The sequence below is a fragment of the Pelodiscus sinensis genome, chromosome 7, assembly GCF_052426305.1.
Source record: "Pelodiscus sinensis isolate ZL-2025 chromosome 7, ASM5242630v1, whole genome shotgun sequence".
Lineage (NCBI taxonomy): Eukaryota > Metazoa > Chordata > Testudines > Trionychidae > Pelodiscus > Pelodiscus sinensis.
In genome coordinates, this window is record NC_143058.1 from 29,437,820 (window position 1) to 29,461,669 (window position 23,850).

At 42.1% G+C, this 23,850-nt stretch overlaps 1 protein-coding gene across 1 annotated transcript; it reads left to right on the top strand.

Annotated features, from left to right (window-relative positions):
• The first annotated feature begins 1,173 nt into the window (after positions 1-1,173).
• Positions 1,174-23,791, top strand: TNFAIP6 (TNF alpha induced protein 6). Its single transcript, XM_006125639.5, has 6 exons — positions 1,174-1,352; positions 7,913-8,050; positions 9,785-9,946; positions 15,404-15,632; positions 18,724-18,764; positions 22,345-23,791. The coding sequence occupies exons 1-6, from the start codon at positions 1,259-1,261 to the stop codon at positions 22,506-22,508; spliced, it is 828 nt and encodes a 275-aa protein (XP_006125701.1). The 5' UTR covers positions 1,174-1,258; the 3' UTR covers positions 22,509-23,791.
• Positions 23,792-23,850: the final 59 nt, after the last annotated feature.

The following is a 23,850-nucleotide window of genomic DNA, read 5'->3' on the forward strand; positions in this document are numbered from 1 at the left end:
GCAGAGTGACCAGCTTCATGCATATGTGCAGTGGGGCTGAAACAAAAGGTGCTGAGAGTGTTGCTACACCTCTTGGCTTGAAATAGTAATAAATAACAAACACCAAATGAGAATGTTTCCTTGGTTTCCATCAGCAGCACCTCCACTATAAAAATTGTCCTAGCACCCCTGAATACGTTTGTAATATGTCATATGTATTATTCCCTCTATCCCAGCTGATGGTGATTCAATGGTATTTAAGAATCTTTTCTTCCCTTGATGAAACAGAAATTTATGCAAAAAAAAAAAATCGTCCTGAGTGTGAACTTATCACTTGACCCTTTTCTTGTCATTGCTGGTTTTCATTAATTTCTGAGGTCATGGCAAATGAACACATCGTGAACCATAACTTCTTCTGAGTCCAGACTCCAGGGTGTTATCAAAACAATATGTACAAATCTCTTGTGCCACCACAGGAGACTGGACTCCACCTTAAGCTCTTCAAGAACAAGAGGTAGTGTAGCAGAATTTTTTCCACACTATCATTTCCTCCCTTTTTATTCCAACATAGTCCTGCCCACAAAGAACAGCTGCTTATGAGCACTTACCCTGCAACAAGAAGGGAAGCTAGGTCGACAGACAGCTGTCATACCATGAATCATATTCTAAGGTTTGGTTAGGAAAGCTTCATTCCCCCACTGTCAGAACCAAAAGCATAACTTTTTGACCCTTTGACTCTTCTAGTAATATGCTGACTGGGGGAGTTCCTGGTTGACCCTGAATAAGAGATATCATTTAGTCTAAATATTTAAGTCAAAGCATTTGGCAAAAAGCAGTACAGCTACTCAGGACAAGTCCATGAAAAATTCCACTAGACCAGATCATTAGAATGACAATGAATAATGTACCGTGTAAATAGATTAATCATCCACTGTTAGATTTGCTACTCAGTTTTAGCACAGGAATGTATTTGAAGAATAAAGAAAAGAACAAATTTTGGCACATAAAAAGTTTTCACATGTGCTTTGGTAGTTATGGATACATTAACAATTAGACACATAAGCAAGGGAACCATAAAATGAGTCAGACCAACCAACTCAGACATCACATTTAATTCTGTAACAATACTACAGAAAGTTCAATTGGAGCAGGCTTGCTGACCTCATAGGAAAATGCACTATTTAAGTTCAGGTTACCAGATGTTCCAACAGAATTTAGGCAGCTGCTAGTAGAGGTTATAACAGAGAGCATTTACAGGCTAATAGCTCAGACAAAAGAGATGATCATGCTAATTTTCTTCTTTGTCTTGCTGTGGGATGAGGCTCAAAGTTGGGGATTCAAGGATGGAGTACTGCGTAACTCTATTTGGTTAGGTAAGAAAAAAATTAATTCATAAACTCTTTGCTGCAGAAATAACCACAGTTCTTTAAAATGATTTAAAAATATACTATACATAACTAACAGCAAGATCTTGTATTGAAATCAGTAGGAATTTTATCTAAGTAATTTACAATTCTGCCTAATTTTCTTAATGTTTTCACACTTATTTGCTAACTAAAGGCTACACGGGAAAATAATCCATAAATTATATAAGTTGAATGTATCTGAAAGCATGAGCTGAAATAAAAAACTATTTTTGTTAAATGGCTGTTTTTCTAATGAAGGAAAAAAGGAAACAGCTGTAAAAGGAGCACGATAGCTTTTGCATGAACATAGCACAAATACATAGTATTCTACATGTGAAACTAAATTTTCAGTAAAAATTCTGGGAAAGTGTGTATTGGTTTTTGTTATGAATTGCTGGCATGATTAAGCAACTGAGGAATAATTATGAAAGAATGAAGCCTGTAAAAATATTGTGTCAGTAGTCTCTTATTTCATATGTGGGTAAAAGGACTTTTTAAAATTACACATTTGCTCTTATATTCAAGGACAGTATTACAAAACACATTGACATAAATAACAACCAAGCAATTGTGTGTCACATAGGGCTTGTTTATAAAGTAATAGTTATACAGTATTTTATCTTCTATAGTACATTATGCATCTCTTAAAATATTTCTGGTTACTTTAATTTATGTTGTTATTAGTGATTGCATAGTGCCTGGATTCAAAATCTGGACCACTTTGCATTAGGAGCCATATGAACGCATAGGTAAATCTAGTCACTGCCCTTAAAACATTTAAAAACTGAACTAGTGATGTATGAATAGGAGAAGAGAAACATCATTCTCTCGCAAATCTTTTCTATACAAGAACACTTTTTTAACTTCTTCCCCTTCCCACCAAGTCCTGGGCATAGCCACTCTTTCTTAGATGTATTTGAGATATCATAGAGTACGTCTGCATTTGCTCCCTAGTTCAGACTAGGAATGCAAATGTAGTAAACTGAAATAGCTAATGAAGCGGGGATTTAAATTTCCCGCGCTTCATTAGCAAGATCTCGCCTGGCACGCTAGTTCGAATTTGAACCAGGGAGTTCAAACCAGCTGATTTGAACCAGGGAGTACGTGCTGGGACGCGTTAGTTTGAACCAAAGCCTTTGGTTCGAACTAACGTTACTCCTCAAAAAATGGCCTTTACATGCTTCCACAACATAAATGTTAAGTAATGATAACAATAATGGTCTCAGCAACTGCCTTTTTTATGGACTGAGTGGAAATGCTTTATTCATTTTATAAAATGTCCTAGTTTTGCTTCACTTCTCTTTAAATGAAGAAGCAAAGTGTCAACTTGACTGAACCAGGACAACTCTTCCCAAAAACACTGGTGTCAGCACCACTTGCAATAAAAGGATTTATAGTGATAATAAAGATGAAAGAAAAACAATGGATCATTCATTTACCAAAAAGAACTCATGGAGTACCTCAGAAAATAACTTTCAACTATTTTGTCCTGATGGCCTCATATCACAGCTCTGGAGCTTTGACTTGATTTCAGGACAGACTAGAATTGTATGTTTTGTTCATCTTATTCCTCTGCTACCCAATGTATTGTGTTCAAATTCACTATGCATGAATGAATTCTTAGTGCTGCTGAATATATTTGCTTTATACTAAGATCTTATTTATTTGACTGAAGTCAGTTTTTGCTGGCATGTTCCAAAAGCAGTTATTGTAAAATTACTAAAAATATCAGAGTAACTTTGCTCAAACATTTTTATTGTGTTATACAGGCTACATTTTGAATGGGGATGGAGGGGAAGATGCTTTGTCCTAATTAGCTTCAGATAGCAAGAGAAGACAAATTAGAGGATATTTCTTTAATTTTAAAGTAAGTTCCTCATGAGCAAGTTGACTCAACCCAAATTTAAAAAAGAGCAAGAAAACACTGAATTTCATCAAGCACTTTACATTCAGATCTCACCTGCTGCTGTGAAAGTGGGTTTGGAGGAAGGTCAATCACTTTTAAATCAATAGCATTCTCCATTCCTGGACTCCAGAAAGAGCTATGGAGGGCCAGCAGTGGAAGAACTACACCTTGTCAATTGGACAAGCTGTACTCCATATGGTAGGGTCCAAAGGACAGTAATTAATGGAGGAATCCCAGCAAAAATGACTTCAATATACAATGTTTCAAAAACAATGAAAAATGTTTGTAATATATAGCACATGTAGAAGATTCTTACTGGTTGGAGAGGAGAAAGTGAGGCATTTTCCCCCAAGTGTCTCTCCTGTAAGAGTTGGCTTGGGCACTCTGCTGCAGGAGGAGGCAGCAAACTTCCAGCTGGGCTCCAAGGTCTTTCCTGCAGGCTGCTGCACTAAGCAGCAGGCAGCCAGGCAGCTGAAAGTGGCATGTTCCATGCTGGTTCAGGACTGCTGCAGCCCTGACGCACCTTTTAGGAAGTGCAGAGGGGCCCAAAGCCTCCCCGCCCCTCCCCCCCCCCCGCCATCACTACCAACACTGCTTGTTGCTTGCTGTTCCCCTTCCTTTGCTGTCAGGGAGCAAGAGGACAGCACAATGTCCATGTATTTCTCTTCCACCTAGCTGGTGTGGGGAAGCAGGAGAGAAGTGAGTGACCCATGCTCTGTTCTTCCATTTCACTCCCTGACAGTGACTGAAGGGGAACAGCAAGCAACAAGTAGAGGTAGGAATCGAGAATCCCTAAAAGCCCCCCCGCACATCCACTCCCCACATGCCTCCCAACCCCATGCATGGACCCAAACACACCTCAACATCCTGTCCTCACTCTTTCACTCCCCACATCCTCACACCCTGCACTGAGCTCCCTGCATTCCACCCCTGCTTACATTTCTTACAGGTACTGTCATATCGCGCCCTCCAACCTCCAGCACTGAGCTCCTCCCTCTTCCCCAAGGGGCAACACAACAATACCTGTAAGAAATTTAAGTTATTTTCACCCCTGACGGGTAGACTGTTGCCTAGCCAGAAGTAACCCTTTAAAACATCTCCACAGACAAGCATAAAGAGTTCTACACTAAGCAGGCCTTTGTGCTGTTAAGAATCCTTTACTACTATTGGGTAAGAATTCCCAGCTAGGCACCTAGGGAGAATGTATTTTTCTCAGCCAGCCTTCTCCCTCTGCAGAGAACAGCCTTTGTAGTGCTGTAATCAGCTCCAGCTGGAGTGCTTGCTGTTCTCTAATGCCAGCATTAAACCATTTACTCAGGATGTACAAAGTGCATCAGATATGTGTGTTTGTGAGTACAAGTAGAACTTGGTTCAGCCTTAACTACAGAGACCTGATAATGCATCTTTAAGTGTGTGTTTGCATATGGGCATATTTATTGATATATGTCTCCCAGGGTATGTCTAGACAGCACCCCTCTACTGGCAGAGGGATGCAGATTAGGCTGGTCGAAATTGCTAGTGAAGCGGGGATTTAAATATCCTGTGCTTCATTAGCATAAAAATGGCCGCTGCTTTTTTTCGGCACAGAGCTTTGTCAGAGAAAAGCAGCAGTCTAGAGGGGGATCTGTCAAGAAAGAAAGCCTTTTTTGACAGATCCCTTATGCCTCCTGCAAGGAGGTTTACAGAATCTGTCAAAATAGGCTTTCTTTCTCGACAGATCCCCCTCTAGACTGCCTCTTTTTGCCGACAAAGTGCTGAGTTGGCAAAATATGGTGGCCATTTTTATGCAAATTAGGCACGGGATATTTAAATCCCTGCCTCATTTGCAATGTCAACCTGCCTAATTTGCAGCCCTCTGCTGACAGAGGGATGCAGTCTAGACATGCAGTGAGACCCAAGGATTGAAGCCTTTGATTTTTAGATTAATTTATTATCTTATTTATGAGACATGATGACTGATTACTTCATTTCCCTGATTATCACATGGAAGTACTGTAATGTTAAAATTATGCATCTCTTTACTGTATTAATCAGATTTTGAATCCATATATAACTATATCAAATGCAGTTAACTACTGGAGAAAGCAAGTGTCTGGCTATGTAGGTTAAACACAGAGGGTATGTCTACACGACCCCCCTAGTTCACTGGGGGGGGGGGGGTAATGTAGTCATACAGAGTTGCAAATGAAGCCCGGGATTTGAATTTCCCGGGCTTCATTTGCATAAAGCCGGCTGGCGCCATTTTTAAATGCTGGCTAGTTCGGACCCCGTGCCGCACGGCTACACGCGGCACGGACTAGCTAGTTCGGATTAGGCTTCCTAATCCGAACTAGCTGTATGGGCTTCATTTGCAACTCCGTATGACTACATTACCCCCCCTAGTTCGAAGTAGGGGGGGTAGTGTAGACATACCCTGATTGATGACAATTTTGTGTCTCAAAAGCTATCTCCTACAAAAAAAGATCTTGACTGAAAAAAGATTGTGAAAATGTTTTAAATGGAGCAAACATGTATTACTATAGTTATTGTGTAGCTAGCATATGTTATAATCTATTAGATTTTTGCATTGGAACCACCCCAACTCCATTAAATGTATATTAGTCTTGTTTACACCAAGGAAATATTTGAGTGTATTCATATAAGCATATGCTTACACCACATGTTGAGGCTATTTCAGCAATTCATCTTACCCTGTTGGGAAAAGTCTAATTAACATGAGTCCAAAAACTGTATTGGCAGCCATCAGGCTGTCTACACTAGGATTCCTTTCATTGCCAAGCACAGATCAATGGAGGGAAAGTTAACAAAAATGTCCCTAATGAATCAAAGCACTCTTCCAAAAGAAAGGATTTCCCCCCCTGCAGTGCTGTATTACTATTGTGTAAAATGGCTTTATAGTTGCCAATTTTTTTGGTCATGTTGACTACTAGCAGCAATACAGCCTGTTGTACAGTTGTGTCTGTCAGATTTTAAATGGAGTGAAGTTTCCTACTGAAATCAATGGGAGTTCTGCATGCAAATCATCTGCATCATTGGACCCTTCAGCAGCAGTAATCATAGAACTATTGAAGTGTTCTAAAACAAATGTAAACAATGCGGCTTGCTTTTTCGAAAGAACTGCTTGCAGTCTAGATGCTCTTTTTCGAAAGAGGCTTTTTCGAAAGAGGCTTGCAGTCTAGACGTAGCCAAGGTGGAAGCATTACAGAGAATCAACAGAAGAACCCACAGGCATGTTTAGAAGCTGACCAGAAACCATCCCAAGTCCAAGAGCTCTTGCCAGCGAGCAGTCCTCCTAATTCCACACAGGGTTTTTTGCCAGATTATAACAGCTTTTTCTCAGAACAAGAACCCTCATGAGTCCTTTATATACTCTGGGCCTTTGATATGCAGAGATCAGCTAGACTATGGTTTCACTTTGGGTGTGTCTAGACTACATGCCTCCGTCGACGGAGGCATGTAGATTAGCCAGATCAGCAGAGGGAAATGAAGCCGTGATTAAAATAATCGCGGCTTCATTTAAATTTAAATGGCTGCCCCGCTCTGCCGATCAGCTGTTTGTTGGCAGATCGGGGCAGTCTGGACGCGCCGCGCCGACAAAGAAGCCTTTCTTGATCGGCACAGGTAAACCTGGTTTCACGAGGCATATCTGTGCCGATCAAGAAAGGCTTCTTTGTCGGCACGGCGCGTCCAGACTGCCCCAATCTGCCGACAAACAGCTGATCGGCAGAGCGGGGCAGCCATTTAAATTTAAATGAAGCCGCGATTATTTTAATCACGGCTTCATTTCCCTCTGCCGATCTGGCTAATCTACATGCCTCCGTCGACGGAGGCATGTAGTTTAGACGTACCCTTCAAGGTGTAGTTTCCAAAGATTTGGTCCAGAGGGGGACATTTGCTTTCTCTAGGTGGGGAAATACTCCATACTAGAAAACTTACTGAACAAAAAGGTCAATCTTGTCTAGAACATTATCCAAAAGAGTCCTTTGAAGCTCATAGCATTTTCCAGGCTTTACATTAGTCATGCCATCCCCTTAAAAAGTTACATATAGTAATACATAATTATTTCCCTTTTTCATACAATGAACTCCTGAAATACTTGGCTTCAGAGGGGTAACTGAGTTAAGTGATCCTTTATTGAATCAAGTTTGTGTCCTGGGGAAACCAAATAGAATTGGCAGAAAATTACCATATCTGTCACAATTACATCCAAAAGTACATTGGGCTACCATTAAGGAAAGAACGCCTCTTAGTGTGAGATATCCCAGACAGTATTTCTTAGAAGAGTTCATCATTGCTAGAGCTGCTGCTTTGTAAGTAGTAGTTCTGGGAATAATTTAAGAAGTATGTTGACTCACTGTGTTTTAAGAAACCCCTCTCCCGTAGGACTCCAATACCCCCGTGTTGGGAGGAACACACATTTTCCTGAAGCTTTCTAAATAACACACAGTTCCAGCTGAATATCTTGTTTATTTTCTCACCTGGGCAGTAGCCCAAGTTGCAGTTCCTGATCAACTGTTGGCAGCAATGAGGTCTGATATCATCCAGGAAGGGAGGCCAGTTGGAATCCTCTATTCAGTACTCCTAAGAAATACTACAACTCTTAATTGCTTTGATCCCACAGAGCGAGCAGCTGGAGTGTACCACAGGGAGTCACGGGCTGGAAAATATCAGCTCACCTATGCAGAAGCTAAAACAGTGTGTGAATATGAAGGAGGACAGCTAGCCACATACCAGCAAATGGAGGCAGCAAGGAAAATAGGTATGTAAGAAAAGGTACATTTGAATGTGGAGTCACTTGAGTCTCACATCACACATCCAGCACTGTGTTATTGCAAGTGTCATGAATTTGGAGGTAGAAATTGCAATCTTGTGAGAAAACACAAGCAACCCAGGAATTTTGCTTGAATTGTATGCAGTTTCCTCCCCTTGTATGCTAGAGGCTGCTATATGATCTGTACCGCAAACAGCTGTAGCAGCTGCTTGCAGTGCTAGAGTGACTCTTTGTGCTGTGTGTGAGATGGACCACTAGAGTGGATTCAGCCCAATGGATCAGTCCATTCTTTGAGCTTGGGAGCAGCAGCCTCAGCCTCAAGTCTTGGCACCACTGTGTTACATGAAGAAGGTGCTATTGGAGATAGAAGCTCTGGGTGTTCCCCTACACTGCATTTCCTTAATAAAAAGATCAGTGCCTTCAGAAACTCCATCTGGAATGTCCCACATTTCCATTTAATACATCAAAACACTTGTTTTTTATAGTGTTTATCCATGGCATCTTGCTAAATTTGCTCCACAGATACTCAGAACCAGTGAAACCAACAGCCTCTGTGGGCCTCTGGGTAACGTGGGGCAGAGGTAGGGGGGTGGCCCCATGCTCTCAGAAGAGGCAGGGCCAAGGGCAGCAGGCCCTCTGCACTGCCCAGAGTGCATGGCATGGCACTCCAGCAGCAATTTGGTAGCATTGGCATCTAGAATCCCAGGTCCTTTGAATTGCTGGCCCCTGGGGCAATTTCTGCCTTTGCCCCCACTCCCATCAGTGGGCCTGCTGAGAACAAACAGTCCAGCGGAAAGGGTGTTCAGTGTGATGACAAGTGTTTGAAATGTGGAGCTGAATGAATCCAGACCCTATTGAAGGGGTTACCTTGCTCCAAGTGAATGTGAAAACATTTGTTCAGTGTTCCATGATCAATTCATTCAGAACATTAAGTTATTGTGAAAAAATCCTCCCATGTGAGGACTATGTATCACTGTTGAATCAAAACGTGGCAACAGGCACGAGCAACATTAATAATAGGGTACAGTTTGTTGTTTGTGACTATTTCACCACCTAAAAAAATACCACAAAAGAAGTGTTCTGGTTTTTTACTTTAAAAATATGGTCAACTTATGACAGAGCTGTTTTGTACTGTGCTAAGTAATGAATAACTTTGAATTATTTTATTATTGTTTTTAAACTCTCAATCATATTGTTGTATTAACAGATTGTTTTTAATTCACTAAGCATTTCTGTTGCCTCTGTTTATCCTATGTATAATACATCTTTTTATTCACCTGAAGAGCCCAGTCCTGAAAACCCTTATTCACATAAGTAATGTTTGAGTGAGGTTGTAGGATCAGGCACTAAAAAAGAAACAAAGCAATCAGTATATTTACATGACTAATCTGACATCTAGTTTGAATACAAAGGTTGGTATTGTATTTTCCAGGGTGGGGAACTTTACAGTCCATCCACATCTGATTTTTATTTTTCATTGAGGAAAACAAATATTGTGGAGGACAAGAAGTGTTTTAATACCCTGCATTCAGAATTGTCCTTGCAAATTGTCCCAGCAATTGCCTAAGTACCATGATATGATTTGCATTAAGCTAATTATACATGAATTAGAGTTTGGCAAAGAGAAAAATTTTATGAGTTTTAATGAAGCAATACTTTTTATAATGTTTCCTTCCTAGAATGAATGTGCAAAACAGCCACGGTACTTTCCTTCTGTTACAGGTTTCCATTTGTGTGCCGCTGGCTGGATGGCTAAGGGCAGAGTTGGTTATCCGATTGTGAAAGCTAGACCCAACTGTGGCTTTGGAAAGACTGGCATTGTTGATTATGGGATTCGCCTTAACAGAAGTGAGAGATGGGATGCCTACTGTTACAACCCCCATGGTGTGTCTAAAAACTCCAATATTGCTTAATTACATGCCTTTTTCCTAAGTAAAATAGTCTGATTGCTAGGTAGTAAATCAGTAATATGGCTAATGTTTCCAATGAGATGTGGTCAAAATTTTCCAATGTGAGTGTGTACATTGAAGTTTCTAAATTTTTATTAGGCCATGGGTACTTAGCAGCTATTTTTATTTAAATGAGTAACCTTGGGCACCTAAGTTGGAATATTTTGGTCTGATTGTTTTATGAATAATTCTAAAAGAAAAATTAAAAATAATATATTGTGCACGGCCATATTTTACCTAGTTCTCTAGGCCCTAGATAACAGGTCATTAAAATTACAAGAATGTTAAACTTATCTATTATAATAATAATAATAATGAATTATTGTGTTTTCCTTTTATTCTTTCTCTCAGTTTGTACAAACTAAAATCTATGAAATCAGTTTTATTTTGTGGTTGCACACACTGCAGCAGAGTATTGGTTTTAAAATGATAATTTTCATGAGAGTATGAAAAAATGTAGTGGTAAATTTCTATTTGTTAAAGCTTGTATCATCAAGAGTTTGACCCAAATTTGAGTTGTGATTATCCCTTTAATAGGCATCACCTATAATTGGAACTTTAACTTGGCAGGAAATTTAGCAATAAGTAGAAGCAGATGAAAAATAAGAATGTGCATTTTGATTTACATGTAAGAATCTGAAGAATGTGTATGTATGATTAACATGGATGCTCAGCAGTACTATGATGACACAGTGTAGGGATAACATTGGTTCCATAGTGATCAAAAGGTTAACGTACGCAGAGCTGATTTGCATCAGTTGAGGTTCCGGCCTAGGGATTTTAAGGCCAAAGGGACTATTCTGATCATCTAATCTGACCTTCTACTTAACACAAATCGTAGAACTGGGTTTGAAGTTCAAACTAAGGAGTTTCTGACTGTTTGGGGATCTTAGTCTTTTGCACAATCTTGGTGGTGGTGGTGGTGGGGGAAATATGTCCCTGACTGAAACTGCTTTTTTCCCTGCTTATCAGCTCTCAAATTAAATTCCCACACAGAGGCTATGTCTAGACTGCATTGCTGTTCTGTGATACTGGAGGTATCCTGGAAAAACAATGCCTCATCCAAGGAATGCGTCTTCTTTTCCCAAAGTTATTTTTTGAAAAAGTGGACGTGCTCTTTCACCATCCCTGTAAACCTCGTTCTACGATGCATAAGGGATGTGTCAAAAGAACACTTTTTTCCAAAATTTGGCGCCATATAGACGTGCCAAATTTCAGAAAGCCTCTTTCAAAAGTAAATTGGAAAAAGATACGCAATTTGCCTACCACAAATTACGTATCTTTTCCCAATTTAACACTGCAATCTAGACATAGCCAGAGAAATTCAGAGAGATCATCATGTTCTAATTACTCCTCTGGCAGCTAGGGCAGCAACAAGGCTCCTCCATTCTTGACTGTTTCTGGCAAGTGTTTCAGTGGCTCCCAGCTTCACAGCTCTTCGCCATGTTGTTTTTAGCTTGCCTTCAGGTGTCCATCTTATTGCTACTCTGCTGATTGAATCATTTTCCATCCCAAGCACATAGCCAATGCAACACAAGAGATGAAACATCATTAAATGGAAATGTTTTCCAAATGATCTGCAGATAGGCAAATTTAGAACTTACTCCTGATCCCATTCATGGGAGATTTTGCTCCTTGTTACCAAATTTTCATTGGAGACCATCTCAGGGTTATACTTATACTGATTTATTCAATGCTGCTATTTGATCAAGCAAAGAGGGAATGGAACTCCTTCATACCGCACCTCCTCATTCATACACTCAGATAGTCATATACTTATGCACGCGACGAGTTGCACAAAAAAGGCAGCAGAAGCCAAACATGGTGAGTCTGCCAGTGTCTGCCTGCAGTCATTACTCTGGGCCGGTGAACTGATCATACGGCCCATATCTGCATCCTCTCTTCTCTTTACTGAGCTGGGCAACGTCTGTCACGTACACTCAGTTCTTTCTCTGTGTCCGTCACCGAAAGGCCTGCCCAAATCTCAATCTCCTCATGAATATTCATTTCTTCTCATTTTCACTGCACCTCCATTTCTCGCCTTTTTTTCATGTGCAAGGGAAGATTAGATCAGACCCCCACCTAGTCCCTGGCTCCAGGTCTGTAACCTCCTGGCTCCTCTCAGTAAAGGCACAGACATTACCCAATTCACACTCTCTCTCCATCCGCACCTGCCCACCAGCTCCCTTGTCACAGAATAGAATGTTCCAGGGCTTAAAGATTGTAAATTAAAAAGCTTGCAAAAAGTTGCAGACCTTGAAACGTGGACGTTACAGAAAGTTACATGGCTTATCAGAAAGTTAAGGTGCGCACAATGACTGAAATGTACATGACTTAGAAGAGTGGTATCCAGCCTTTTTAAGCACAAGACCACTTTTTGAATTTAAGTGCAATCCAAGATCTACCTCAAATATAAATACTCTTGCCCCTTCTTCAAGGCCCCGCCCCTGCTACTTCCATCCTCCCTCCCTTGCCCATCCTCACTCATGTTCATCAGCCTGGGGTGGAGAGTTGGGGTGCAGGCTCTGGTTTTGGATTAAGGGATCTGAAGTGTGAGAGAGGCTCTGAGTTGCTCTTGGGGCAAACAGTTGAGATGCAGAAGTGTTCGGGGCTAGGGCACAGACTTAGGGTCTAGGAGGGAGATCATGACTGGGGTAGAGTTTCGGGATGTGGGCTCCAGCTGGGCCCTGTTTACCTCAGGTGGCTCTTGGTTGGTGGAGCAGTGGGGTTAAGGCAGACTCACCCCTGCCCTGGCCCTGCACCACTCCCAAAAGCAGCCAGCAAACTTCCTCCATCCCAAGCCCTGTTGTATCCCTCTCTGCGAAAGGATACAGAGTGGGAGGGGCCATCTTGATATTAGCGCCCCTCCTTTCCCTGCCCAGAAAACAGGAGGCTTCCCGGGGGAGGGGCAGCTCCAAGGAAAGGGCAGGAGATGAGCAGCAGTTGGGGGAGGGGCAGCTGAAGTGCTGGCACTTGATAGCCTCTTGGGCAAACCAGGCAAGATCACCTGTCAGAGGCTCCAACATCTACCAGCTGATCCTGATTGGCTGGTGACCACTGACTTAGAACAACTGAGTTACATGGCTTACAATAGCAGAGAGTTACATAGAATAACTGAGAGTCACGTAGCAGAGAGTTACATATCAAGTCACATAACTTATAATAACTGAAAGTTACAGACTTATAATACAAAAAGTTAAATATCTTACATCCACATTATACTGGATTGCGTGGAGGATTTACACAACACCTCCTGTCTATAATGGGAGTTGAAACACGTAAATCCAAGTAAGTGCTAAACCTGGGATTGAAATATTTGACTTATCCAGCAACCTTCTTACTATATATTTTACAAATGTGAGTTTGTCTGTCTGTTCATCTGAGTCCATTTGTTCAAGAGCTCAGTAATGGGGAGAGTGATAGCTCCATGGTTTGAGCAGTGGCCTGCTTAAACCTAAGGTTGTGAGCGCAATCCTTGAGGGGGCCACTTAGGGATCTGTAGCAAAATCTGTCAGGGATGGTACTTGGTCCTGCTGTGAAGGCAGGGGACTGGACTTGATGACGTTTCAAGGTTCCTTCCAGCTCTATGAGATAGGTATATCTCTATATATTATTTTATATTAACTCTTCCTAAACAATAAGTGCTAACTAGGACCTCCAAATTTGATATGCAGTTTTCTCTTATCATAACTTAAAGCAAGATCAGGGTTTGGTTGTCTAGATAATGGGATGTGCATGGAATTTGATTGTTTCTCATAAAATGGAAAGGGAGAGGAGTGGGCAGGAAGTTACATGAGAGAATGACCACAGGAGGCAGCAAGGGGCCAGAGATGAGGACTGGAACAGCTGCAACCCCATTGGGCCACTAGGGGGCAGGGGCAGAGAAAGAGACAGATATCTACTGCATCTTTCAGAGAGTTTGTCTGTTTGTGTGTCTGTTTGTCTGTACCCCTCCCCTGACTGTGTCCACTGGAGCTGCAGTGGCTATGGACAGGTGCTCCTCACCTAGCCCCAAGCTACTCTGGTGAAGAGGGCTGGTGTAGTCCACTCTCTCTGGCAGGAGCAAATCAGGATTTTGTGGGGCTCAGGGCAGCACAATTTCACAGGGCCCCCTCTTTGACACGGCGCATGCGCGGGGCTTCTTGAAGCGTGGGGCCAGGGGCCACCGCCCCGCTCGCCCTGCCCTACATCCGCCCCTGCTCTCTGGGGCAGCCTGTATACTGAACCCTTCATCTCCAGCTCCACTCCAGAACAGTGATTTAAATGAAGAAAAACAAAAATTATTTGAGTTAAGGACCCAAACAATGCTGGGTAAATCATTTAGTAGGTGCTATCTACATTAACATGATTGAAGTAGGAATAAGAGATCCTCTGGAATAGGGCTTTATTCCGGAGGATCGGGCCAGTCTAGACGCTTTTTTTCCGGCTTTTCCCCAAGCCGGAAAAAAAGCGGCAGACATGTTTATTTAAATCCGCGGGGGATATTTAAATCCCCCGCGGATTTCCCTATTCCCACTTTCAAAATTAGCATGCCCCTTCCGAAAAAGGGGCCAGTGTAGACGTAGCCAATGGAGAATATTGTTCAGATTTGAGAAGATTTGCCTGTTTTCAGGGGAAAGGGCAGGAGAGGATGCTAAGTCATTTTTAATTGAATTTAGGCCTCTATTGTTCTTTGAGAAGCACAATATCGGCAGCATGTTATGCAACAACTTTGAGTTTGGGATGCAAGTCCTTCCTGACAAAGTCCCTGTGCCGAAGAGTTTAAAATCAAAATACACCAAATTCATTTCACCACAACCCCCAACAACAACACTTATTACATGACTCCACAAGGGGGGACCTAAGCTTGAGCCAGCCCAAGCCCTACCGTCCCAAGTCAGGGAGCCAAAGCCGAAAGGAAAGGGGAATAGGATGAAGAAGAAAAAAAAGCCTAACTGAATGGGGAGGAGGGCTAGAGGAGGGTCTAGAGTTTACAGACATTTTGCACGGGAAGCATTTTAAGAAGACTTAAAGGACAAGAGACCAGGTTGGAAGTGGGGTGATTTGTAAGTGCAGTTGTGAGGCCTATAGGTGGATTTAGCTTGAAATCCCAATTTTCTTTACAGAGAACCTAGAATCTGATCCAAGTCAATGAGAATAGTTCCGTTGACCTCAATGGTCTTTGACTTAGGGCCCTAGTTGCCAACATATTAACTCCATCTATACTTCATATATGTGTAATCACAGGTACTTGTTCAGAATGATGAGGTTATAAAACATAAGAACAACACTCAAGAGTCTTACTACTGTTACACTGAGTTGATTCTATGTAATATTTAGTCCAGAAGAGCTAACACACACAAAGGCATGAAGACCTGAAACGCATTAAACTCTATTTTTATTTTTCTCTTAGCAAAAGAATGTGGTGGAATTTTCACAGGTGCAAAACACATTTTTAAGTCACCAGGCTACCCAAACGAGTATGAAAATGAACAAATATGCTACTGGCATATTAGACTGAAGTATGGGCAACGGATTCATCTACAGTTCCTGGATTTTGATGTTGAAGATGACACTGCATGCATGGCTGATTTCTTAGAAGTTTATGATAGCTATGATGATGTCACTGGCTTTGTGGGCAGGTAAACATAATTTTCACATTTCTATACATATATTTAAAGCAATATACTTACAATGTTCAAGGCATAATATTGCTAGTATGCTCAGAAAAAGATTGTGTTGACAACATAGAACTTAAAGGAGTGCTTCCTGCACCTAATACATTCTTGAATAAATGCAGTAAGAACGTAAGAACAGCCATCCTGGGTCAGACCAAAAGTCCAGCTAGCCCAGTATTCTGTCTGGCAACAGTGGCCAATGATAGGTGCCCCCAGAGAGAATGAACAAAACAGGTAATCATCCAGGGATCCCTCCCCTGTCACCAATTCTACCCATTTCTACCCATCTTGGCTAATGTCATTGATGGATCTATCCTCCAAGAATTTATCTAGCTTTTTTTTGAACCCTGTCAAAATCCTGGCCTTCACAACATCCCCTGGCAAGGGATTTCATAAGCTGACTGTGGATTGCATGAAGAAGTACTTCCTTTTGTTTGTTTTAAACCTGCTACCTATTAATTTCATTTGGTGACCCCTAATTCTTATATTATGGGGACAAGGAAACAACTTTTCCTTATTTACTCTCTCTACACCAGTCATGATTTTATAGACCTTTATCATATCCCCCCTTAGTCTCCTTGTTTCTAAGCTGAAAAGTCCAAGTCTTTTTATCTCTCTTCATATAGAACCTGTTCCAAACCCCTAGGGTATGTCTAGATTACATGCCTCGGCTGACAAAGGCATGTAAATTAGATTATCCGACATAGTCAATGAAGCGGGGATTTAAATATCCAACGCTTCATTAAAATAAAAATGGCCGCCACACTGTGCCAGCTCAGCTGATCATTGGCCCAGCACGGCAGTCAAGATGTGGATCGACAGGGAATGCCTTTGTCAACCGCTCCCTTTTGCCTTGTGAAATGAGGTTTACAGGATCGGTCAGCAAAGGCTTTCCTTGCCAACCGATCCGCATCTTGACTGCAGTGTAGTGCTGATGATCAGCTGAGCAGGCACAGCGTGGCAGCCATTTTAATGAAGTGGGGGATATTTAAATCCCCGCTTCATTAACTATGTTGGGTAGTCTAATTTACATGCCTCTGCCAGCAGAGGCATGTAGTCTAGACATACCCCTAATCATTTTTGTTGCCTTTTTCTGAACTTTTTCCAATGATAATATATCTTTCTTAAGATAAGGCGACCACATCCGTACGTGGTATTCGTGGTTTTATATAGAGGCAATAAGATATTTTCTGCCTTGTTCTTTATTCCATTTTCTATTATTCCTATCATTCTTTTTGCTTTTTTGACTGCTGCTGCACATTGTTTGGATGTTTTCAGGGAACTATCCACAATGTCTCTTTAGTGGTAGTAGCTAATTTAATCCCCATCAATTTGTATGTATAGTTGGGATTATGTTTTCCAATATGCATTATTTTGCATTTATCAACATTAAAATTCATATGCCATTTTGTTGCTCAGTCTCCTAGTTTTGTGAGATCCTTTTGAAGCTCTTCACGATCTGCTTTGGTCTTAACTATCTTGAGCTGTTTAGTATCATCTACACATTTTGCGTCCTCACTATTTACCTCTTTTTGCCTAAACCATCTCCTTTGGCAGTCTTCCTCAATACTAGTAAAAAGGTGACCTGCAAAGATCTTTTAAAATTATGATTTGGCACTTTTTTGCTTCTTTATGAGATATCAAGAAAACCCACAAGATTTTCTCAACAACTACTTATTGTTACTTTAGAAATCCATCTATGGCTTTGGTGGAAGATCTCTTTGACATGTTGGCACAATTAGTGTTTGCTCTAACACCTTAACTGAAGGAATGTGTGAGGGGGGTTCAGTTATTAGGAAAAATGCACAACTCACAATATTATTCTTTATTGATATAAAATAAATATTAAACAATGACCCCAAACCCCAAGGAGTTTTAAACAATCTGACAAAAATTGTTTTCCTGCATACTTGCTCAATTTTTTACCCTCTTTACTCTTGTGATGTCATCATTTCACTGGTTCCACAACAACCACAGTTTTTCAGTGTAGAACATCTGAATTTGTAATGTAAATAAACAAAGGGAAAAAACCCTTCAAATTCTCACTGCTTTTAGTTTTAATGCCTCCTTTGTACATTATCAAGGAGCAAAGGCAGGACTCAATCCTGGTTTTTTCCCTTGACAGTTCCTCTTTAGGACAGTTCCTCTTTACATTTTCCTGATGTCCAGCCTAGGGTTGGCCTCCCTCAGCTTCAGATTATTGTTCCTTATGAAAATGAATAGCTCTTTGCCTTCTTTCAGTTCATTTACTTTCTTCAATTATTGCAAATTTTACTTCCTACGTAATATTTCTTCTCTCCACCCTCAGCAAGGGGGCCAAAAGACTTAACACATAAGAACATAACAAAGGCCATACAGGGTCAGATCATACGGGGTAATCTTCATGTGGTCTCTCCCTTGCCACCCACCCTACAGAGAAACAGAGGCTAGGGACACCATTCCTACCTATCCTTTGATGGACCCATTGATGGACCTAACCTCCATTAATCTACCTAGCTCTTTTTTGAATCCTGTTAAAGTTCTAGCCTTTACGCCATCCTCTGGCAAGGAGTTCCACAGGTTCCGCTGGGCCAGGTGGGGTGGAGGGATGGCTGTGCACTCCTGAAAGGATCAGGCCTGGGGCAGCCAGCTGTTAGCACTACTGGACTGTGCTGTGATGGCGCACCCACCCCCTCAGAACTGCTTGAAACACGCTACACGGCACTCTGGTGGCAATTCAAAGGGCCCAGGGCTCCATCTGCCACTGCTCCTGGGGTAGTGATGGTGGCAGCCAGGAGTCCCAGGCTCTTTTGAATCACCAGGCCCCAGAGCAGCTGTTCCTTTGGCCTCTCTGTCCCCTTCCCATTGGCAGGTATGTCCCTCACTCTCATTTGTGAAATGGTTCAGATAAAAGTACTTAAGCCAATAACTTTTTGTATGTTAGAATAGACCCCAAAGAACAACTTGCAATGGAGGGGTACTCCATCCTTCTCTGTTAAAGTATCAATGTGGCATTTATGTTATTTTATATTTGCTCATTCATATTTATCACGAAACATTTACAATCATTTTTTAGGTACTGTGGAGATGAACTTCCAGATGATATAATTAGCACAGGTATGTACTGTTCATGGACAAAATATCAACCTACTGGGTCAGGGGACCAGATGTTTGAAGATTAAATGCCCGCTTCCTGGCTTACATGTTGAAGCCACCATGCAAACCTTCTAGCATATATTTTAGTCAATACATTTGCTTAAAAATAAGTGTAAAAGAAGAGACATCCTGGAGAAGGCTAGTTAGACAAAGCATTGGGAACTAACACTGTAGTCTTTACTCAGGCAAAATTCCCCTTTGCATTAAACTTACTTCACTGATTTGGGAGTTTATATAGCATGTCTGTAATCAGTGTCTTACTCCTACAAGCCCTACCCACACATCTAATATCGAGTAAAGAAATATTCCCATTAGTCAGAAATAGGGATTGAAAAATCAGACCTGAGACTCATATTAGAGCAAGTCTACACTGGCACTTTACAGCACTGTAACTTTGTAGTCCAGGCCCATGAATCCCCCCACCAGTACCCCAAATACAGCAAGTTACAGTGCTGTTAAGTGACTGTGTGAAACAAGCTACATCGCTGAAAGCTGCACTCGCAGGACTGTTAGCTGTTCCCCTCACATAGGTGGTTTATATAGAGTGCTGGGAGAGCTCTCGCAGCGCTCCTGCTGTGGCCACACTTTCAGGTGAAAATGTTGCCACAACAGTACTGCCATGGCTGTGCTTTAAGAGTAGACAAAGCCTTAGAGAGAATGTGTCTGAAAAGGAGTCTCTGGAATTGGGGAGTACATTGTATCTTTGGGTTTTTAACATAGGCACCAACTTCTGCAGTTCCTGAGAGGTGCTAGACCCCCACCACCACTCTGCCCCAAGTCCATCTCCACTCCAGCCTTTCCACCTACCCCGCCTCTTCCCACCCTTATTCTGCCACTTCCTGCCTCTTCCAGACCCCACTCCTCCCTCTCCTTCCAAACTCCACCTGCAAGCCACTGAATAGTGACTGTAGTAGGCAGGAGGAGCTGACTGGCAAGGCCACTGGCTAGTGGGAGGTACTGCAGAGGAAGGGGGAGACACTGCTCCATGGGGCTACATGCCAGTCAGTTCTGGAGCATCCTTTTTTTCCCCAAGGGTCCTCTATTAAATCTGCACCTATGGCTTTTAACTATTAAGTTGTCTGAAAACACCGAGCAATTTGTTAATGAGCTTGAGTTTATGAGTTTGTTTACAAGTTTATAAATATTCACTATTAATCTCCTTTATGAATAAAATAGTATGTCACTGATTGTCAGACGAATACAACTGAACAATAAGGCAGGATTTTTCCCCCTTCTAAAAAGGATGAAAGATACTTGGAGAAACAGATGAGATGAGACAGAGATTCATTAACATAAGCAAATAGAAAAAGAACATAGAATGAACAAGAACTAAAGATCAAATGAAAAAGCAGCTAAAGAAAAAGAATTTGAGACAGAAAGCACTTTTTGCGGAAAAGCATCTGTGCCACCTCTAGACGCGCTTTTCCGCAAAAAAGCCCCTATCGCCATTTTTGCGATTGGGGCTTTTTTGCGCAAATCAAATCTGAGCTGTCTACACTGGCCCTTTTGCGCAAAAGTACTTTTGCCTGAATGAGAGCAGCATAGTATTTCTGCAAGAAGCGCTGATTTCAGACAGTAGGAAGTCAGTGTTCTTGCTGAAATTCAAGCGGCCAGTGTAGACAGCTGGCAAGTTTTTCCGCAAAAGCAGCTGCTTTTGCAGAAAAAACTTGCCAGTCTAGACACAGCCTGTTTGTTCCAGCCTGGATTATGCCTCCCTTGTTCATGCTGAGTACTTTTCTCTACACTAGGGATGTTAACTATCGGTTATTTTACTAGTCGAGTAGTTGGTGGAATTTCCATTGACTACTTAACTTGTCGATAGGCACTTCCGCATTCCTCCTTTGAAATGTACAAGAGCACCCACTGGGGCTCTTGTACATTTCAAAGAAGGAATGCAGAACTCCGCATGCAGCCCAGGGGGAAGTCCCGCTGACTCCAGGCTGCACGCGGCATGTCAGCTTTGAAACGTAGAAGAGTCCCTAATGGGGGCTTTTGTGTATTTCAAAGTGGCAGTGCAGCATGGAGTCCACTGGGGTCAGTGGGGGATTCCCCAGTCAATCCCGGGCTCTGCCCAGAATTTCAGTGGAACCGGGATCAGCTGGGGACTCCAAGCGCGGAGGCACACACAGTTGATCCCAGCTGCCGCTTGGAAATGCCGAGGCAGCATTTGAAAGGGACAGCGCTGCACAGCTGAGCCGGGATCAGTCGTTTGCTGCCTCTAAGTGATAGAGGCAGCGGGGGGAGGGGCGAATTGACTAGTCAACTGACTATCCAATAAGCATTTGCTTATCAAATAGTTGACTAGTCCTTAACATCCATACTCTACACATGGTTCTATAGATTGCTTACGGTGAGTAATCTCGCTGAAAAGATGGCAGGATCTGGCCCCTAGTATCTGGAAAAACATGTGCTGTGCTCCTGTGATTAAAACACAGGAGAAAGGAAGAAGATACCCAGAAGTTCTTTCTAGCGCTAATCAATTTTGCCTGTGTGATCTTTGACCTGGATTTCAATCTGACTGAGCCTTACCTCTCTCTTTGCTTTGTTCAGGCGAGCAGAAATTTGGCTTAATGCACATCCATGCATTTAGAGTGTGCTAAAAGTCAACAGGTCTAGTGCCACTCCTCAGGATTAGCCACAGCAAAGGGAGCATGAATGCTACATTGTCATGTCTCTGCCTCCTTCATGCTGGCCAGGCAGAGAGGCAAAGATGCAGGGCAGCTGCCCAGGGTGCCAACCGATGGGGGGCGCCTGATGGCAGCTGTAAGGGGCACGCGGTGTCCCTTACAGGTGCCATCAGGTGCCACGCACCTGGCTCCTGCAGCACTGGTCCGGCTGCATCCCCGCAGCACTGGCCAGCAACGCCCTTCCCCCCACGGTCGCGGGGCCCTACACAGCCCGGCGCATGTCCCAGCAGTGACGGCCGGGCTGGACTGGGCTGCACTTGCGCCATACGACCCAGGGGCAGGTCCCGGGCTGCGCGCCAGAGGCTGTAGCCAGGCCACGCATGCGCCATGTGTCCTGGGGGCAGGCCTGTGCACCCTAGGGGTGGGCCCACTCCCCACATCCTAGGGGGCGGCGCCGCATGCCCATGCCCGAGATGCCAGAATGCCTCAGGCCGGCCCTGCACAGATGAAAGAATAGTTCAGCAACCTCACTTCCCCAGTGCTCCCCAAAGCTTCTAGAGGCATTGGCCAAGATCCTCAAAGATATTTAGGTCCCTAATTCCCTAATTTAGGTTGAGGATTTGGGCCAACATACCTATTTACTCTACCTAATTTAAGGGTGTCCCTTACATTAACCCGATCCCATCCAGTAAGCAATACTGATCCAACGCCTGAAAGGCTTTCTCACTATTTACTCAATTAAAACTCTTATTAATATTGGTGAGTGGCTCTTGAGCTCCTTGCTTAGTTTTCAATGAGATACACAAATATTGCTCTTAAGAGAGAAGGGGGGTCGGAGACCTAAACAATTTCCAAAGCAGCACTTTTCATTCAGTTGAAAATAAGTAACTTTTTTCCCTTCTTTCTTTCCATAGGAAATCTCATGACCATAAAGTTTTTGTCAGATGCCTCAGTGACAGCAGGTGGTTTTCAAATTAAATATATTGCTATAGACCCACCTTCAAAACCTAATGATGAGAAAAACGCAACTTCCCAAGGAAACACAAACTTCTTGGCTGGAAAATTTGGCATTATGTGAAGAGACAGATCAAAATAACAGAAAATGCAGTTGGAATATACAGCTATTAGATACAAATACTATTTTAGATACCTGTTTGGTCCAATAAGTTATAGCTGCTGTATTTGGGGTAGCAGCAGCCACAGTCATTTCATCTTATCCTTATGACTTTTATACTTTCTGCTTTATGTAACTTTTCTTAATAAAGAATATTGGGAAACAAATTAGAAATCGGTACTTAAATGACAGGCAATTATTGTCTAGATCACAAGAAGTCAGTGAAACTAAGAACATAAGAATGGACATTCTGGGTCTAAAATATAGTCTAAAATCCTGGCTTTTGACAGTGGCCAATGCTGTGTGCTGCAGAGAAATGAACAGAACAGGCAGTCTTCAGGCAATCCATCCTCTGTTGTCCACTCCCAACTTCTGTCAAACAGAGGCTAGTGGACACTCAGCACATGGGGTTGCATCCCTGACCATCTTGACCAATAGTCAATGATGGACCTATCCTTCATGAACTTATCTGAACTAAACTGAAGGGGTCACTGTCACCATAGATTTCCCAACTAATCGTTTTTCTAGACTGCCTGCTGTTTTCTCACTCTTTGCTCCATTTCAGCTGAGTTTTGAGGACCTGATATGTCAATCCTTCTCCCCTCACTTACCTTCATTCCTATATATTTATTGAGTTTAAATTATCCTTTCCATACTCTTGCTTACTTTCTTGCTGCACTCTCCCACTGTTTTTAAGCTAACCCACTTCCAATGTCTTTAGAATAAGTCTTGTTTCATGATAGCTTATGTCAAACTACAAATTTATCTTGAGAGTTGGCCTGTGATATATCCCAGACAAACTCATATGTAATGAGCTTTCCCATATGTAATGGGCTTCTAGAGCCAGAAGATACTGAAGCAGCACGAAAAGCACTGGGTCTATAATTGTATTGTTCTTGTGATTGTATTGTATTCTGGATAATAAATTATTTAACAGATTTATAAGGAGTTTATCTTCCATATCCAGTGCAGAGTTATTCAAGCCTTTTCTATTCTAAACCACACTTATTAAAGGGCAAAAAGATGAAAGATTCTTCGATAATGAGAAACTGACAAAAAGGAATTGTCCAACAACTATCAGCAACCCCTTTTTTAACCTGTCAACAGACTACATCTTGTTCATACCAGTTCTAAGATTGCATTATGCTGAATTGATAGACATGTATCCTTTCTCAATATCAGTTTACACCTGTCTGTTAAGCTCCTGACCACAAAATGTCATTAAATCTACCTCTGTTTTAATCATGTTCAGGGTTTCCTATCTGTGTTGTTAATATTTTCTGATATTTTTTAGGTATTTTTGTTG

Excerpts from the sequence above, each read along its gene's own strand:
- TNFAIP6 (XM_006125639.5), top strand. The coding sequence starts at position 1,259 with ATGATCATGCTAATTTTCTTCTTTGTCTTGCTGTGGGATGAGGCTCAA. Across the intron at positions 15,633-18,723 it reads GTCACTGGCTTTGTGGGCAG|GTACTGTGGAGATGAACTTC; the intron begins GTAAACATAATT and ends ATCATTTTTTAG. Across the intron at positions 18,765-22,344 it reads AGATGATATAATTAGCACAG|GAAATCTCATGACCATAAAG; the intron begins GTATGTACTGTT and ends TTCTTTCCATAG.